Source organism: Lissotriton helveticus, chromosome 10, assembly GCF_964261635.1.
Source record: "Lissotriton helveticus chromosome 10, aLisHel1.1, whole genome shotgun sequence".
Classification (NCBI taxonomy): Eukaryota; Metazoa; Chordata; class Amphibia; order Caudata; family Salamandridae; genus Lissotriton; species Lissotriton helveticus.
In genome coordinates, this window is record NC_136071.1 from 127,662,374 (window position 1) to 127,682,803 (window position 20,430).

The window sequence follows — 20,430 nt, forward strand, 5'->3', positions numbered from 1 at the left end:
TAAATGTGGTCTAAAAGGATTTTTACTTTCAGTGAGCCTTTGCATATCATTTCTTAACATAATGTAATTTCACAACTTTTTTATTAATTCGTTTTTATTACAAAGTTTAAGTGATTATATCATCTGCTACTGTAGTTGTATAGGTTTATTTCATGCAGTCTGTTTTTATTGTATTTAATTTTATTTGGGCAGATAAACCTAATTAAATGTTAATTATTTTAATTGTAAGACCTTTATCATGTAATGCAGGCAAATTTGTCATTTCAGTGTTATATTTTGTAATTGAGCTACTCAATGATTTACATTTTTATATTCATTTGGAAAGTTTAACCCAGTAGATTTTGTAATTAAACGTTTCATTATTTGATAATTATTTGTGCAATTAATTTGTTTTTGGTATATTTAATTTTGATAGATTGTTGATGGCAAACTGATACAGTGGCTTTGGTTTATCAATTATTTAAAACCATAGGTTCTTAATCACCAAAGCATGTATTTGTACATTCTCTGAAGTACCAGTCCTGCCCAAAATGGAGAGAATGGTGCAGCCCCTCTACTGGAATTGTATTGAAAATACCTTTCATTGACCCTTCTTATTCACTTTGTTCCAAGTAGCATATTCCTTACTGGTACTGGATGGAATGTTTCCTAATAAAATCTCTCACCTTGCCTTATTTGCGAAGCACACCTAATGGTTACTTTTGCTAGATTTCTTTTACATCTTTTGCTGGTTGTTATAGTCTCTGTTTGTGATTGGTTACTCAAAACCATATGAGTATTCATGACTTTGAATTTGTGTTAAGACGTTGAGTTGATAATTCACTATTGTGCCTGTGTATATAACTAATATCTGGGTAGTGCTGGAATAGTCCCTGAAGATTGCATGTCCTGGGGTCACTTGGTTTGAGATGTTTCATATGCCAATAATCATGTTCAAGATGCATTTTAATGGGTGCATTTTTTTCAAAGGATGAATTCCAAGTTTACCATAAAAGCACTGATGAACGTATTTGGAAGCTAGAAGATCTGTTTGCAAAACTCCTTGCCAAATCTGAGGTATGAAATTTTATTTTGTATGTGTTGGGTCCATATGAGCATTTACATCTCATGGCTATAAATTAAAATTCTTGATATTTGTCACCGAAAGTCATCCCTGCTTTCATTTTATTTAGAGAAGTGGGTTGATTCCATACTTTCTGGAAAGCCACACTAGCCATCTCGTTTTTCTTTGGCTGTGATGTAAATCAATATCGACTGAATTGCATTAATTTAAACTGTATGAGAAAAGATTGTCTGCAGTTTCTTCCAAGGCTCTTTAAAAGAAAGTTCAGTGGAGAATGATCTGTACCACTACAGTGAACTTAATGAGATAGGAAATGTATATATACTTATAAGGGATACACGCCAGAAGGAGCTCTGTTCATCAGAGGCAAAGGTCTTGTATTAATACCGGCAAGGATATGGCTGATGGTTATTTACTTTAACTCTGTATCGAGTGGGTCCATGCACCACGGATTTAATTTATTTATGCCTGAATAAAATTTCACTACTACTAAATCCTCATTTAAGGGACTCCTCATTAGGAAACACATCCAGGATACATATACTGTGAAAAGGAGGGATTATTTCTGGACACAAGATATGTGCAGTCTTAACTGTGTGTCTGACATTGGACCCTATTGAATCCTATTCAGGACGGAAATACAACCGGAATTAAGGATCTTCACGTATTGAGTATAGCCCTGAGGAAGTCGCAGTGCACAACCGTAAGCGCGACGAAACACGTGTTGGCAAAGGCTGTTGTGAATAAACTGAAGCGCATATTCCAGCATATACAGTTACTGTGTGCAGGGGGACTGTTCTGTTTCATGAATGGATATCCATGTGTTGGGGAGGCGGGTGGCTTTCCCTACCCTTATGCACCGCAATCCTCACTCAGTACTAGAGTATACTTACCTGTGTATTGCCCAGGAGTGCCAATACACATAGAACCACCTACCAAGCCGTTTTACTTCTAAGGGATTGCTGTCTGAGACTATGTACATCTGTAGATAAAATATTCTATTTTTGACAAGACTCAGTGGGTTATGTTGTATATGTTTGTTGATGTATCACCCGAGTTCACGAGCATGAAACCTAGTGAAGGTCTAGTAATTGCTAGACAGGTTTGTGTCTGGTCAGTTATACAGCCCATTGGAATTGACAGGAATGTTCATAGATGTGATTACATTGTATTACACATAGATGTGGGCAGTGCCACTGGAAATATGTGATACTTCAGTGTTTAATGTTCAATCATCTGATAAATATTTAGCATATTGTAGCAAAAAAATAGTTTCTAACTCAAGCGCAACAGAGGTTACTAGATACATTGTCCCATAATGGTAGGCCATTCAGTTGCTGCTTTCTCACCTGAAACTATTGAGATGAAACATACAGCCAGACACTGTTAACTTGTGTAAAAATGGCAAAATAATAAAGTAATAATACAAGGTTGTGCCATATCGTACACATAATTCACCTATCCTTGCCACTAAATTTAGTCAACCTGCTGCATAATTCTAGTATCAAATCATGCTGAATTGCTAATTGACCGTGTAAAATACTATTCTCAGTGGGCCATTTAACTAAAGCAAAAACATATTTAGGATATCCTTTTGAATCAATAATGTGGCATTGCAAGCCAACCAAAACAGAGTTATCTTTAATGGGCCATCAATGTGGGTGAAATGGTGTAAATCTACAGGCGTATAAACAGATTTCACAATTAGTATGAAGTTTTTTCCAAGTTTCATTCCATCAAACCTATACATAATGCAAAATTTGAAAACTAATTTATAAGAAAGCTATGGTTTTATTAATCACTCAAAAGTGAGCAGCATGCAGTCTCTTCTTTTACCACTGATGGCACCAAAATTAACCACATCCTAAGTAACATTTACTATAAACATTTGAATATAAGGTAATCATAAAGTTTCTCACATGGCCTACGCACGTAGTCTCTGCCAAGCTCAAAGCTGTCTGGAACCCAACTACTCCCTCTTCCAGGATCCAATAGTGAAACTAGCTGAACCTAAAATACTTTTCCAGAAACGCTGCTACAAAGCTTTGAAGTGCAATTTACCAAGTAACTATTTGCCAGCTAGTCCATTACAGCAAAAACTGTGGTGTATTTTTTAATAAATCCATACTAATGCCTATAGTGTGCAAAGATTTGGGGAATATTTTATGATGGTTACAACAATCCTGGTGTCCCTATTTGCTTTAGCGCTGAATCATATTTCATGAACTCACATGCTCGCCCACATCCTTTTGAGTATGTGGCTACCGCTAAAGACTCAATTGTAAGCTCTTCCTTTGACTAGGACATTCAAAGCCCTAATTAGATTTTGACCCATGCCAGTGTAATTTCCACACTTGTGCATCCATGGCAGAACATTGATGCAAAATCCCACTTAACGTTGTGCAGCCAGGCTGTTTTTGCTCCTAATCATTCATTTTTTCTTTGTCTGCAAGAGCTGGACTAATGTTCATTATAAAGTCATTGTCATGCAATTTTATGAATGTGTAGTTGGCTTGCTTAAAGGTGACACGCATATTTGAAATTCTGCCAGACTGTATGGCAGGCAAACCAATCTGAGGTGTATTCTTTGTTCATGGTTCATTGGCTGTTGTCCTCAAAGTGCCTTCAGTCATAAAACAATTATATTGCTACTTCTGCTCCTTTTCATAGATAGTATACAGTTAAAACTGTTGGCCCATGCTTTTGAGTAAGAATGCCGTGCAACTTTGTTGATGGAATCTGCTGCAAGGATGAAGGGTTGATCATTTTAGTTAATCAACCAAAACTGAAGCCTATGTTTATTTGCAATTTAGCAGATTAAACAACTAGTTGGCCAAGTAACCAGGATCCAGTCAAGTAAGACTAGAAATAGGTATAGTGCACAGTAAATTATTTTTATAATTACCTTGCTGATGGCGTTTACTATATTCCTTCACAAAGATCTGGACAGTCAGCTAGAAAATCCTTACCTAGCCTTTAAAATTCCAGAGACCCAAGCCACCACAGTCACAGTCCAACAGTCTATCGCTTAATTTAAAAACTGCTAAAAGCTTTTTTTAAAACCGCCTTAAAAAATTTACTAGCCCAACATAATTATTGAATATTCCCAGTATTTGAGCATCATTTTAGTGCATCTGTACATCTTGTGATTGTGTTGGCAATAACATTTTCTTAATGTAGATTTATTGTTCTTGTTTAATCCCCGAGCAACAGCAAAGTAAGTACAGTATTGATTCATTTTCGTAATCACATAGTCTACAACCTAAGTCATTGACTGTTTGATTGGTCTAAGAAGATTTATGGGGGAGCTGCATAAAACACATTAGATTGTGTCACGTTTTGGTATTGACTCCCATAACTAATATTGAGCTAACAGGATGTTGTAGGAGTACTTGATGTTTCTGGTGTTAATTCTTTTTTTATTTTTGTTAGCTCTATGAAGTCTATGGTGCTGCTAAGCAGCATGGCCTGAGATTTTATTTCAGATCTAAAAAACAGCCTTGTCGCATTTATCCCTCCCAATGGATTCTGGTTTTAAATCATGAATAGTTTCTTAAATAAGCTGGCCTGGGTTTTTTTTCATGGCTACGGGTCTCAAATTTTGATTTTATTGCACTCTTCAGAGTATCCGTCCTTGCATTCTTTATCAGATGACAGTAATTCAAATAATTGACTTTACAGGGGATCTCTTGCTGTGGTAATCCAAACTCAAGACATATTTTGGCTCTAAATGTATTTTAGGGTATGTAAAAGTTTCCTCAAAGTTGTTCATTGCATTTCACAGTAGGAGAAAAATGCCCTGTAAATCCTTGATTGCCATAGGTTAGAGAGGGACGGACTCTGTAATTATGCCTTTAGTCTAAACAGGCCGAATGATAGCGAAGCATCTTTGTGTTTTATGGATTTGGTGTCTTGCCATTCCCTTTTCATATTCGTAGGTAACTATACATTGTGGCATAGCTCAGAACTAATTGGCCAGACTGCCTTGTTTGTTTCTTTTTGGCTTTATTGGCATATGTTACAAAGGTCATCACCATTGTTTTTTGGTTGGTTTAATTTCAACCTGTTTTCAACATTCTACTTATATAATTCCTTAAAGGCCCTGCAAGTCAATATGAGTTTAAACAAGTATACCATTATCATTGATGTATTGCAGAATTTGGAGTTGATGGTTATCGATTCGTGGTGGAAAGGTTCTGGCTTTAAAGCAACACTAATACCAGCAATATAGAGGCTGAACAGCAAGGGGCCCACCATGCATCCTTATTTGAGCCCCCTGTCAGTGTATATTTGCTTTGAGGTTTAGTTTCCTCTGACTACTTTTATTCTTACCCAGGTTTGAGAGTATGAGACTACTTTCTCTAGTCGATTGTCTATACTCCCAAGCCTGCACGTTTATTCGAGAGGATAGGACGACCCACTATCAAAGGCGCCCGTGTAATCGATGAACCATGCAAACAGTGGACCACTTTTCTCTGGGATTGCGCGTTGCACCAAGTATGACATTGTGACAATATTATCGTTGGCGCTACAGTTTGGTCAGAGGCCTGTTTAAAAGAAGTGAATTATTCACTTGTTTTCTGATCACATTTTTAATTTCCTTACTAGAACCCTGGCATAAACTTTCCTATCAATGTCTAACAAAGCCATCAGGCGATAACAAGCTGGGTCTGCCCAACTGAACCTTTTTAAAAAGGGGACATAGCATTTGATCGCACCAGGTTTCTATTGTAATAGATAGCTGGAAAGATGTTCTATATACCAGAGTTAATCAGGTTTCCCAGTAGTCGGTCTGCTTTAAACCACATCAGGCATCAAGTGACTTACAATTGGGGTCCTCCTTCACCAATAATCACCTCTGGCCAGAGAGTTAGAATACGGGATTCCGTTTTTATTACTGCAGAAATATATATTGTCAAACCACCCGATGTGCCAAAGTTGCTTCATGAGTTTGCTGAAATATGGTGTTCTTGGTAATAGTTTAAATTTAGTTAACTTTTATGAGAAATACAATGTTGTTAAGGGTGCTGATCAACACTACACCTCAAAATCAATGGAAGCCAACTCCAGTCTACCTTGTTTTCTATTGAATATGTAGGTATAAAATAGAAGTGTCCGTCATGTCCATCTCCTAATGTAATTTGAATTGCCTCTTTATAGGTTTGATGATATGATGTAGGGCCTGGTTTCCCATTTAAAATGGATTGATGCTTACCATCTAAGGGTTCCTTCGTATGTGAAGAGAATAGTTTTTCAGGGTATTTTTCGATCTCTTTTTTGCTTACCCAGATGGCAATTGTTTTCTTGAGACTGTACACCAGGTCTGCTATTTTAGCTGGTCTCCAAATATTTTGAGTTGCCTCTGACAAATGGAAGGTAAAAAGTGAATACTTAGTAGATCGTGTGATTTTAATATCGATAAAGCTGATATGAGCGACCGATATTTCCCTCTAGGAATATACTGTAAATGCGTGTGACCTCTTCAGATCAGGATTTTTTGCCACAAATGTAATTTGCCTTTAGGGCTTCTACCAGTAATCCAACTTCTTCTTGCTCTCTGCTTCTGCCTTTTTTGTTAAAGAACATTTGATGTTTCAGTATGCAGAAGCTTTATGTCCACAGATAATTGTTTTTTTAATTCTCTAAAGGTTGCAAACAGTCTATAGATGTTTCATTATCTGTGTGAGTATCTTGCCTGATGGGTGTTGTTAAACTAATCTGTGTTTGCTGTTCAAGAAGGGGGCTTACATTAGTGGTTGTAATTCGCGGCTGCTGTACGTAATCATGTGTGCTTCAGTACCTGGCTTTGCTTGTTGTGTATTGTGTTACCAGTGTTTCTTTCTGTCCTCTGAGGATCTTTTCGATTGGTCAAAGCTCTGTCAGATTGGAATTTAACGTTTCTTTTCTGATATAAATCATATTATCCATTGAACTAGAGAACGTCAACTGGCAGGCTTTACCTGCAATAGTCTGATAAATTGCTACGACTTGAAGTGTATTCTTTCGAAGTTTGAGCAAAAATTGGATATATTATGTTCGCTTTGTGCTATATTTCTGGTGGATAATGAGTTTTTTGAAGATTGCGTGCCTGTTAAAAATGTTCTTTTTCATTAGTAGTTGAAGATCCTCCACAGCCTTCGCCCCTTTCGTAATCCTCATGCAACTTAGATTGAAGACTTGTATTCAGTCATTACAAATAAAGGTATTACAGCAGTTTTTAGGTCTCGCACCTGGCGATGCAGCGCGAAGCGCTGTCTCTCCTGCGAGACCTATAGTCATCGGCTATGTTTTCAAGGAGACAGGCACACACAGCATGCCGGAATCGGATCAGGTCGCGCGCGTGAACACGCGCTCAATTGTGACCGTGAACAGCATGCCGGAATCTGATCAGGACGTGCGCACACACACACATGCGCACACACACACACGCGCACACACACAGTTCAATCTCCAGGAAAACATGGGCAGTGTCCTTCGCCACTGACGCTAACTGCAGGGTGAGTTCTGCGTAAGGAAACGAGGCAGCCAGCATCCCCACCCACAGGCGCCTGCCCTGCGCAGGGAAGGTGAAGCAATCTCACGCTTATGTTTTCAAATGCTGTGGCTCCCAGTGCCTGTTGAAACAAAGGTCGTGGAAGTGCCACAAGATCCCCACTCTTTTGTCACTCCTTCTAGGGTTATCTCCGTTACATTGTTGATCATTGTGTGTGCCTAAAAGCAGCGCCATATTCTGTAGCACTGCCATCCAGGAATGCGTGTGTAAAGCGTTGTAGAATGCATCTGATATCCATGGAGCAGCTGCTGGCCACGAGGGTCACTGGCTTAGACCTCCTGCACCGTCGCCCTCTTTTAGCTTCGGGAACCAAGCTCGCAGCACGATGTGTAAAATCATGCGGAGAGCCGAGAATTCACAGGCACAACGGGCGGTTTGTTGTTTTTGAACTGCATTTGTGCTGGGAAGCTGCCTACCCGGATTATAATTGAGCCTTTTAGAGCCCCATGCCGTTTGTGTCATCTACACTAATTGCAGTGGGGTTGCTTTAAAAAAGCGTGTTTCAAAATCACTCATACTTTGTCACGTTTTTTTGTTTCTGTGGTACATTCACGTACTCGATTTATCGGTGACAATAGGTCTTTAAAGATTCTTACAAAAGGCCACATTGTCAGTGCTGTAGAGGCTATCATTAATTTCTAAAATGAGACGGTCCATGCGACGGAATTATAAACATTTACAGTCTTTTAAGCAGCTATGTTTTGCTGCTTGCTTTTAATGTATATCATTTGACAATATTGAAGATTTTACCTTTCCTTTTGTATGCCCTAAACAAGATTTGCAATGCAATAAGCCTCGCAGTTACGCAAGTTTAAGCTACTGGCATTGTAAATGACAATGCCATTAATTTATGTTTAAAAAAACAAAAACTAAAATAAAAGGCATTGTCATTTGCAATGTCAATAGCTCATACTTGCGTAAATGCGAGACCTATTGCATTGCAAATGCTTGTTCAAATTTGTCTGTGATATTAAGCCATTCTCCCCGAGTTACCAACCATACCTGCAAGGGTTTTTACATATAATGCATTTAGTGACTTAATATTTCTTGATTTTAATAATTTTACAATTTCAGGCAAAGTGCATAATTTGTCAACTATTGGGTTTCAAGCACAGGTGTGGTTACTGGACGAAAGACTAGTTGAAACTGAGTCTAGTCCTAATTGAAGATTGTTGAGTTTGATGTCCAAGTTGGATATGCAATTGGCAAGAAATTGTCGGAGATTGACTTGTAATTCAAGTTTGAGAGATTAGCCACAGCTATAAAGGCACTGAATTGGCAATGAAAGATTAATATAGACAAGTGTATTGGTTTGCATATTCCTTGGAGTAGCTAAAATTCCTTGGCTTAACATGGGATCATTTGTTCATGAATAGTACAAGTCATTCATTTGTTTCACTTCAGAATTGTTCAGTACAAAGCTATCAGAGTTGTTAACTTTATTCAGGGTTTCTTGTGTTTATTCATTTGAATGGTGAGCAAGTGGCGAAACCTCAATAACTGATTCATCCTCAATGTCTCTGGCCCAGATGAACTTGAGCTACAGGCTCTATATCTGATAGAGACATCTAGGCGCAGATTCCTTAACTTAGAATATCCCCAGGAGTCAGACTGGATCTGGAAATCTTTTGCACAAGCACCTCTGCGCGCCGGGGGATGGCGCCACATGACCCCGCCCTGACATCATCCACGTATGTGACATCAGCGAGGTCATATAAGTACCTCCCGGCGCACTGACGTCAGTTTCCTTTTTTTCCACGTGCAACGCGGATCTGGATTGAGTGATTCCTCTGGCCTATTTTCAGGCCTCCTTTTCGACGCTTCGCATCCGGAACAATGTGTGATGCCTTCGGGCTTTAAAACTTGTAATTCCTGTTCGCGGCAGATGTCCGGGACGGACCACATCTTATTTGTATGTGGTGTCTAGGCAAGCACCCGACTCCACTGACTGCAACGCCTGGCAACAGCTGAAGCCGAAATCTTGTCGGGAGTGCCGAATGAAGCTTCTCTCGGCACGGCTGTCCCGGCTGGAGTTGTCTCGTCCCCCGGCCTCTTCATCGCTGGCAGGTCCCTCTACTGTCCGGTTCCGCCGTCGATCACCCTCTGGAGCCCTGGGCTGTCTTGCACCACTTAGTAAGTCTAGGCACGTGTCACCGAGGTCTTGACCTCCCTCTCTTCTGTTGTCAGGGGCACTGGTTCCTGGAACATTCCGGACGTGCACTCCCGGCAGCACCCTCCCCCCCTCTATCCGCCCTATCCGGGTGTGGGGGCGACTCTGGCTCAAATGGAGGCATATGCTGCGGCTTTGCTGGCCTTCCTTGGGTCCTCTCCCGTTCCTGGGGCGTCTTCGGGACCTCCACCTTTTGCAGGATCCCTGACTGACTCGCCAGTGGGTTCGCCCCCGGCACCACTGGATCCTTTGCCCCCCAGGAGCTTCAGAGATGTGGTGTCATTAAGGCGCGGCCCAGCTGGGTCCCTCTCTGCAACCCACAGCGCCTCTGCCGTGCCGCATAGCCCCGCTGGGCTCCCTGTGGCGTCGTGGGTGGTTGCTGATGCTCATAGCCCTGCCTTGAGCACACCCCAGCCTTCCGGGCAGGCGGCCGCCTGCCCGGAGCCGGGGTCGGCACCCTAGGCCCGCATGTCCGGCTCTGGCGCCGACTATGCCGTATGCGGCCAAGTTGGTGCCTGACGAGGCACAATCGGCGCCGCCGGCACGCGTCGTTTTAGCGCCTGGTCGACGCTGGGTTGTGGACTCTACTCCGGAGGCCTCTGGAGAGTTCTCGCGTCGCCCTAATGCCCGGTGACGCTGGAGGTATTCTTGCTGGTGCCCCCCTTTGGAATTTGTGGAGCCTCCTCCGGAGCTCCCAGATCCGGCAGGCTCTTCGCCTCTCCAGGAGCTTCATCAGGATCCTCATTCTTCGATGGGGCTCCCTTCAGTGGGACATTGCTGTTCACCCCTGCTGTTCACCCCTGTTTCCCCTTTTTGGGATGGGGTGTGCACTTGGCGTGTTTCTTGTCCCGCCTGCTATTCTCAACGCATTGCTCAGTCTCTAGCTCTTGCCCTTGGGCTATTGGCACCAGCTCTTTCTTGTTCTGGTATATGGCTCATGCCGGTCTACCTGTCATTCTTTATACAGGTATGGTGTAGCGCCATTCTGGCATTTTTAGGATGTCTGCCATCCTGTTATTTCTGCTCTTCCGAGCTGCTTTGGCTGCTGTCCGGCTGTTCTACCACAGCCTCTCCCCATTATCCGTCACTCTGTTGCCGGATCAGATGCTTGGCGCTTTCTGTTGTTCTCTTGCAGACCCACCTCCCCTTGGGGTATGGCTGTGGGTATCTATTCTAAGTTAAGGAATCTGCGGCTAGATGGCTCTATCAGATGTACGAGTTATTTACCTTCGGTAATGATGTATCTGGTAGAGACTGATTCCTTAACGCCCACCCAGCCCCCGTTCTGCGAAGACCTTGCCAAGAGGAGTACTCCACTGGCCTCTTTCAGTTGCTATTGGTTTTTCTCTCACGGGTGCTCACATTGTTGCGTCCCTTTCAGAATTGCCATAATACAGCTGACTCCCTCCAGGGGGTTTCTTTCCTTTAAAATGGTTCCTTTTCATCCACCAGGAGATTCAACTTCTTTTTCTTTTCTTCTTAGCTACCTTCCCTCCCTCCCGCCTTTTCTATTAACTCAGGGTTCTGGTCTCCTCTATAGTCGTCTTCTTTGGGGATCTGTTGACCCCTGTTTCAGACCTACATTACTGTAGAGGCTTTGCCAGTCGTTTCATACCTTCCTGCAGTGGACTGTTCTCTCTGTTCTCCGTTCTTGCTGGACGACACAGTTCTACATGGTAATGATAGTCCATTTCTGTCTGTTGAAATTTTCTTTCCTTGTTGTACTCGGGAAAGGGTCTTCGCTTAGCTTGCAGGGCTTTTTCTCGCGGCTTTTTCACTTATATGTAGACAGTGTCTGATTCGGTCTGTTACGATGGTGTCTTGCACCACCCTCCTTCTTTATTCACTGATTTTTCGTCCCTCGTACACTGTTCCCATACTTTCACAGTTCTTTTGTTGGTAGCTCCGCGTTGTACCGCGGAAAAGTTTTCTCCTAAGAAAACCGGCGTCAGCGTGCCAGGAGGGACTTGTATGACCTCGCTGACGTCACATATGTGGACGACGTTAGGGTGGGGTCGTGTGGTGCTGCTGCAAAACACAACAAGATGTTTTCAGGTGCTGTACAGCTTGCAGGGCTACATACTTTCCAGGATTATGGCAAGCAGGTGGTTCTATGCAATGGTTCAATAGCTAGATGACTCTGTGGGATCAATACATAGTTTATTTAGGAGAACTCATCAAAGTAAGAATTCATCTTTTAGAGATTTTCATTCAGCAAGGCTTATTTTAGTTGTGACCAGACAAGGATTGAACAACATCTCTTACAATAACTGTACAACATGGATCACCTACGTACATTGAGTAACAGGCTAAAATGTGAAATTACACAATTTTCACCCTTCTTTATAGTAATCTGCTAAATAGTTTGAGACCTAATGGAAGTGCTGGGTCTAAATAAAACGTTCAGTTCAATGAGAGCTGAGCTACACTGGTTAATACGTTTCCTCAGGTCACCACTCCACCAGTGGTCTGCACTTCAAGGAGAACATGGTTTTGAATTACCACATTTGTATCAGTTAAGAGTTTTTAACTCGAACTTAACAGTGATAGCTTCTGTTTGTAGCATGTGCTGGTATAAATCACATACTCTGCACACTCCTTCCACACTCCTTCCATCTCACAGATTAAACGAAGCTGAAACTTACGGAGTACAGATGCAATTTGAGAGTAAAAGCCTCACCATAAGCAAGGGGCAGTGCAAGTGAATCTGCAGGACTACAGGCTACAAGTCAGTGGAATAAGTTACGTTTTCCATTTGTAGCACATGCTACAGAAGATCATGCTTTGCATAGACTAAAAGGGAGTGCTCTCCATGTAACTAATTGTTAGTGAGCTGATGAAGCAGATGTATGAAACTAAGTTCCAAGCACTGCCTGGCCAGCTCTCACCTATTTGTGGACTTGATTATTCACACAATAGTAAGTAAAAGTGTGTAGGGTTGATTACATAGCTGTTTTGTGTATGTCTGCTAGTGGAGTGACCCTTACAGAAGGGATCCCATTCAGATGGCTTATTTTCAACAAAGAAATTGCATTGCACAAGAGTAAAGTGGTTCAAACGTAAGCTGCATGAGCTGTGCAAGTGTCACATTAACGTCTACACCCAATACTCTACAGTAGCAGTTTGGAGAGTAAGCGAATCTACAGCACTGTAAGCTACAAACAATAGTTACTGGGTAAGCAGCATTTTAGTTTAAGTTCTTGAAAATGTCTTTGGTACATTTGCTTGCTGTAAAAAATTGTGCTTAGCCAGATATGCGATGAGTTCATCTTACCTGAATATGATTTCTGCCTTTGAAATATCTCAGTTTGGCTTTTAAGCATATTGTACTAGTGGTGTCCCAAATTAGGAGAAGGAAATGTTTGACCTGAATTGTTTTGGAACGTGCAAAGTTTAAAACTGTTTCTCCTACTAAACTCTGTGACTAAGTGGTGGCAATCGTACTGACCCTGAAGCAGAGAGGTCCCTGTCATTGTGCCATGGTTTGCTTGGAGTTGAGCATATTTTACCTGGGGAATGTGGTTGAGATGTTGGACCCGCAGTTAAACCAGGCCAGACGTAGTAAAGCACAATGGTTGTGGCAGGGAAGCCACATCAAGAGAAGAAAATGATGCCCACGGGGTCCATTCAGGAGTATATACTTGAGCAAGTTAACTGCTGTATGATAGTTTGTGACATCTCCCTCGCAGCAGAAGTACCTGTTGAGGAAAATAGAGAGTTGGTTGCTGGAGATTATACCCCAATCATTGATTGGTGTCCTTAGGCAAGGAATTTTTAAGCTGCATTACTTGGGAGCAAAACATTTCAAAGAAGTACCCAGTTACGATCATCTGCACCCCCAACACTGTTCACAAGTGAGGGTGAAGCTAGCTTAAGGCTACAGGACCTGTTTTAACTAAGGAACCACAGGCCAACAAATTTCTTTTGGAATACCAATGATGACTGAAAGTAGGAGGAAGAAACAGCATCCAAAAGTTGATAGTGTCTACCTGTCAGTTCATTTTTAACAATGCAGGACTTTGTGTTTCTGGTCATTACAAACTGTCACAAAGACCCTGCAACAGTTAGAAGCCTGAAACAGAAATGTTTCTTTGGTGAAGTCATTGTCCAGTCAGGTTTAATTGAGAAGGCAGTGCGGTATGGTAGGGGATTGATTAATGGGTTAAGAGATTAATATTGAAGTGAATGGCTCATATGAGGACCTCGATCACTTATAAGTATTTGCTCAGTTTCCTAGGTTTGTGACCGCCTTGGTTGGGAGGAAACTGATAGTGATTTCTAATATAAACCAAATACCTAATTTCTGGTAGAGTTGCATGACTGTAAGCAGCCCCCTGGCATAAGTGATTTGAAATAGTTTAAAAAAAAGAAAAAATTAAGATCCATTCTGGTGCTTGGAAAGTGGTTCATATAATAGATCTGTGTAAGGCTTTGTATCCACAAGAAAGAACATTACCAAATGCAAGAAACGTGTTGCAACCACATTAATTGCAAAGAAAAACTGGAATAAACAAATTAAGCATAGCTTCCGTTTCCCCTTCCCCCTCCCCATGTACTTCTATTCTGCCTGATACTTCTGAGAGATTCCAGCGATAGTACCTTTACTCACGATAATTAGGTTAGGCAATCCACAACCGTTGCAACATCAGAGTATTCCCCGCTCCCCAATCCCTCCCTATCGCGTCCACTAGAGGACAGAGCCTGCATTCACAGGGGTCGCTCTTCTGATTTTGGTCTTAATTTTACCGTATAGGCATCCCAGTGCCCCAAGGGATCCTCTCCGCTGCCCTGTAATGGAAAACCCTATGAATATCTAGTTCCACACTGGCCCACTTCACAGGCCGAGCAACATCAGATTTTCAAGCCATGGCTATGCATCTTTTTGCCAAGATCAGGGCTATGCTCTGGAAACACAGATGGCCCTTCGCTTTTTAGGTCTCGCCTGTCGATGCGCATGCGCATCGAGCTTGCGAGACTATGGGGGCTTATCCACTCTTTATCCAACTTGCAAGGAATCGTGGCGATTCCTTGCAGTGCACGAGAAATTGAAGCTCAATGCGCATGCGCAATGAGCTTCAAAGCGCGTGCACAAGCCCCCAGCCGCCTGCATTGCCTGCTCTCTCTGTCACAGCCTCCCCCAGCTCCGCCTCCTCACTTTTTGATTGCACGGCCGTTAGGCCGTGCCTCCCCTACTCTACTCCCCCCTCCTTCTCCACTCCCCCTCACGAGTGTCACGACGCACCTCCGGATCCGCCCCCTCCCCATTTTCTCTGCCTGCCAACGCAGTAATCTGAAAATGCTGTACTCCACTCCTTACCCTGTGATAAAAATACCTGTCGCCAGACCTGTTATTCCGGCTAATATACCTTAACTGTATTAGCCTAAAAATCTACAAGAATACCATAATTATATCCCAAATTTAATTTGCGGTGATAATTGAAATTACGATATAACCGGATGACTCTAATTACTGGCTAGGTAATTTAATTCTAAATCGAACTCGAACGCCGTACTAAAGCGCCCTGGTAACCACGACAACGGGCGTAGGCTTTCTTCCATTGCCCTCGCGGTCACGTGGTGCGTAAGTACCTGTATTGCAATCCCTGCCTAACTTGGACGCCACTCTTTCAAATGTTATGGGAGTTGCAGGATGTCGGGAACGAAGCAGCCTGACCCGCTCCTTTAGGTAAGCGATGCCTGTTTGTCAGTCCAGTTGAGCCCACGAGTATGAGCCTCACCCGACGCGGTCTGATAAGTTCCTCCCTTTCTTTACAGCGACCGAGTCAGGAGGACTAGTACCCGTGCAATGATCGGTGCGCTAAATTTACAGCTATTGGCTTTAACTCCGTTTCCTGCAAATTGTTAACATCTAAGTGGTCAGATTTATAATTAAATATATCCTACTCCTCTTTAGATTGCCTACCCATGAGGAGCCCCGGTCATAGGATTAATGTCGCGTCGCATTTCTCCTCCCCCCTCCCCCCAGCCGCCTGCCTTGCCTACTCTCCCGCCCCCTCACTTGTTGATTGCACGGCCGCTAGGCCGTGCCTCCCCTACTCTCCTCCCCTACTCTCCTCCTCCTACTCTCCTCCCCCCTCCCCTTATCTGGCCTTCCCTCCGTCTGTTCCCTCTCCCCGCTCCGCCCCCTCCCCTGCCCGCAGTCTGTTCGAGACAAGACGAGAATTGAATTCCCTCTCAATAGGTAGGATATTTTACATTATACACCACTACCTGTAAACAAATGTGACAGAAAGGTAAAATAAAGTCACGTTCCAATTAGGAAAAACATTAGCTTAACATTAACATTTTTTTTTTGTAATTCTTTAGCATTGGCTACAGGAAACAAAAATGCTAAAGATTTACAAAAAAAACCCATAAACAATTCTAAAAGCACTAACTCTAATGCTGCGAGACCTATTGCATTTCCAATGCTTGTTTGGTAGTGGGTCTTGCCTCTGGTAAACATCCAAGGGATTCTAATTAAAGGAAATGGGCAGTCGCCCACGATAGGCTGTGTCACCTGTGTGCAGAACCGGGATATCCCTCGACATGACCAAACCATGTGTAGAAAATCTGCATTAACTCCCCTGCACCTGGGACAAGTGCTCCTTGCCCCTGCGTACATTCTCCCAAGTATGGTGGAGATAATTGAATTTGGACAAGTCTGAATCGAACATTCCGTGGCCACTGCCGAACTGATGGTAGCCAGCGGCCCCATACCTTTTCCGATATGCCAGTAGCCAATACGGTACTCTACCACTCTTTAAGCTGTCTGGTTCCCCCAGAGTAGGCAGGTAATGGCCTTCCTGTGCCCCCCACAAGTCAGTAGCACCTCCAACGGAGTCAACGTGGGGGCACACTTCGATCAGTGCCCCAGGTCGCCTGCATCACTCCCATCAGGGCGGATTAAAGCATACACTGCCCTGGTCCTATTCACTCGCTAAGTCCTCAAAAGTTCCTCAGATCACCATTCGTCATCACATCTGCCCACACCTGAATCTCCACTTCTGTCCAGTCTCCTGTCCAAGATGATGTTCGAAGGGGTGCACATTGCGGCATTGCCCAAATGGGGAGACTTTGGGTAAAGGGTGTTTCCTTGGTGCTCCTATGGATAAACTGTCTCCTGGTCTGTTGCTGCACGCATTAATACACTGCCTGTGCCTCAAGACGGGGTGGCTTCTAGTAACCATAATAGGAGAGGCTGCCCTCCCAGTTTGTCCAAACCCCCTTCGTATTCCAACAATGGTACTTGAGCCAACCATCATTGCGGCCACTACAGCTGTGCCATAGCTAAATACAGTTCAGAGTTGGGGGTCCCCAGTCCAATCTCCTCAAAGGGGGCGTAAAGCTTACAGAGTGCGTCCCGGCTCCTGCCTTCCCCCCACACCAGTTATGTCAGCAGTCGCTGTAGCTCCTTGAAAAAGGACTACCACAGGACGCCGGGATGGCTGTGAAATAATAAAGGAGCTGGGGAATTATCAGTATTTTTGAGATGGTAACCCTTCCCATTGGTGACAGTGGCAACCTTGTCTAAAAGGGGTGCGAGTGGCGAATTAAGGCCACTGCCCTGCCTAGATTTCCGTCTACTAGATTGGTCTCCACATGGTAAATTTGGACACCCAAATATTTGATAGTGTCGAACTCCCGTTTTAGACCTGGTCTGGGCAGGGCCGCTCGTTGGGTTTCAGTCAAATGTCAGCCTAGACAAGATGATCAGATGCCTATTTCTCTAGTTCAGGACCTATAAGACATGCTGCAGGATTAAAGGAGAAAAGTTACTGAACCTCCACAAGAGCATCCACTCGTTCCACCCCAGCCTGCTTCTTCTCCTGGCACACCAAGAAAATATCCGATAATGCTCCGGATGACACCGGTCGCGAATATTGCAGCACCTCCATCAGAGAACCACAAATCCACAGAGGATGGGATCCCTGACCCCCAAAATCCACGTGACGAACGGGATGACTACCTTGTCCCTACTCAGTCTCCTCTATCTCTTCATCCGTCACTCTCCCCCAGAGGATATTTGGGGTTTTCATAATCTGATGGACCGAGCTGCAGCGAGATTCCATCTTCCAACTTCTGTCATGCAGTCTGACTGTTTTCATGATTTTAAAGAGCCAGCCAGAAAGTCTGTGAGAGCCATCCCCGTTCAAGACTACATCTGGGTTGAGGGGATAAAGATCATGAAGAACCTTGGTAACTGTAGTGCTAGTCCCACCTCTCCTCGACAGAAAATACAAGGCCACTGATGATTCCCCTGCTTGCTTCACCAGTCATCCCAAGCCTGACTGTCATCTCTCAAGTGGCACAAAGGCAATCTAAAAATCCTTCCGCACCCATCTCTGTACCACCAGACAAGGAAGGCAGGCACTTGAACAATATAGGGAAAAGATTCTCTCTTATGTCTACCATCACAGTCAGAGCAGCCAACTCATTTGCGATCCTGGGGTGCTGTGACCGCTAAATGTGGTAAGACGTCAGCAGACTGCTTGATTTGATCCCTGAAGACAGTAAGGCGGAAGCAAAAAAGATCCTACAGGAGGGAGAACGCACTGCTTCAGAAATGATACTGTGCTCTCGACATTGCCTCCACAGGTTTTTGGCAGTTGGCCTGAGCAGCAATCTTAAAATGCCAAGGATGGCTCAAGGCTGCCTCTTTTAGACCTGAAGTCCAATCAAAGCTCGTGGTCATGGCAGATGACAATGAAACTTTGTTTGGTAAATCTATTGATGACGCTTTATGGGCTATCAAAACTGACACAGCTAGGTCTCTTGGCACTTTCCAATTCAAGAAGCTGCCCTTTTGGGGAGCTAAAGGGAGAGGTTTCTCCACCTTCAGAGGGGGGTTTCAGTGACCTTGGCATTACCAGCCTCATTCTCAATATAGGCCTGCCGCCAACCACCCTCAACAGCCTACAACCGGCGCGTGCCATCTTAGTTTAGGAAACTAAACAAATTTCTGCGCAAACAATCTTTCCGTACGATTACTGTTTCCGACACTCTCCACTTACTGAACAGCACAGATTACTACATGACCCTGGATTTACAAGATGTGTACTTCCACATTCCCATTCAGCCAAAGCATCTCAAGTATCTCCATTTCACCATAGCTGGTACCCATTACCAATTCACAGTCCTTCCCTATGGACACAAGTCCGCTCCTCTGATTTTCCCGAAATGTCTCGTCCTGGTAGCGATCGCACTTCGCAAGCAAGGTCATTAGGTATTCCCCTACCTAGACGACTGGCTGCTAAAAGCCTCAAGTCTGTAACATGCCTCCAAGGCTACCTCGGCCTGCCGTTCACTCTTTGACAGACTAGGCCTCACAGTGAATTACCCAAAATCCTTGACCATCCCAAGTCAAACCAGGATACCAACCTTGATACCATCAGAAAGCAGGCCTATTTGTCACAAGATAGACAACAAAGATTATCTAGCATGACCCTACAAATCTCCAAAAGGTGATCTGTTTCAGTGCAGCTGTTCAAGTCTCTCCTCGGCATGATCTCCTCCGCTATAAACCTGGTCCCGCTTGCACGGCTGAAAAGAAGACCACTGCAAGAAGAACTCCAGATGCAATAGATCCAATCAAAATGCTCCTTCCAGGATTTAATTGACATTACCCAAGGATGTGGGAGACACTAGCGTGATGGTCTCAAGCAGATCATCTCTCTCTCAAAGCTTCACATTCCTCCTTTCAGTTCCAGACTTCGTTATCACTACAGACGCCTCCTTGGAGGGCTGGGGCAGCCATTAGCAGGACCTGCAAATTCGGGGAAAATAGTCCGTACTTTAAAAAACAATGCAAATCGGTCGTCTAGAGCTCAAAGCGATTTTTCTCACTCTGTAAGCCTTTCTGCCTCGAATAGCAGGAGCCTCTGTGCTGTTCTGTACGGACAATATGACCGGCATGTATTACATCAACAAGCAGGGGGGAACAAGATCTCTAGCTCCCTCTCAGGAGGCTCAAGACCTTTGGACCTGGCTTACAGCCCACAACATATCTCTAAAAACCGAGCATGTCGGCAGTGGACAAAACCTTGGCGGACTCTCCAGAACCAGTAACAGTTGTCTTGAGTGTGAGTTGAATCAGCTGGTGTTGGACAAGGTATTCTCACGCTGGGGCAAACCAACATTGGATCGTTTCGCAACAGATAAGAATGTCAAATGTTAGTTCTACGCCAGTCCACACCCGCTCCTAGGGTCCTGGAGGAGTGCCCTTTCAATAAGATGGTCTGGGATTTATGCATACGTTTTTCCCCCTTCCCTCTCATACCGAGAATCCTCACCAAGATGAAGATGGGGCATTGCTCCCAAATGGCTCAGGCAGCAATGGTTTACGGTGCTCCTGCTGCTCTCGGAGTCTGAGTTCAATCCTATCTGCCTACCCAAGATCCAAACCCTCGTGACGAGGAACAATGGCCAGATCCTACACCTGGAACCAGCCTCTCTCCAATTACATTGCATGACTCCTAAAGTCAACAAGACTGTAGATACATTGTTGCCAAGACAAGAGCCAAATCAACAAACAAGACATACAGGTTGAAATGGAAAAGATTCTGTTTTTGTGGTGTCTGCAATCTAACCTGCATCCCTCGGAAACGTCACCTGAACAGATCCTACTTTACCTACTCTCCCAAA

General features: G+C 43.7%; 1 protein-coding gene across 12 annotated transcripts in view; it reads left to right on the plus strand.

Annotated features, from left to right (window-relative positions):
* Positions 1 to 20,430, plus strand: part of SUN1 (Sad1 and UNC84 domain containing 1) — a 422,747-nt gene that overhangs the window by 326,449 nt on the left and 75,868 nt on the right. For all 12 annotated transcript variants that reach the window (XM_078664915.1, XM_078664910.1, XM_078664909.1 and 9 more), the window contains one exon: positions 970 to 1,056. In XM_078664915.1, coding sequence (XP_078521041.1) covers positions 970 to 1,056 — 87 coding nt within the window. The remainder of the gene's footprint in view (positions 1 to 969; positions 1,057 to 20,430) is intronic.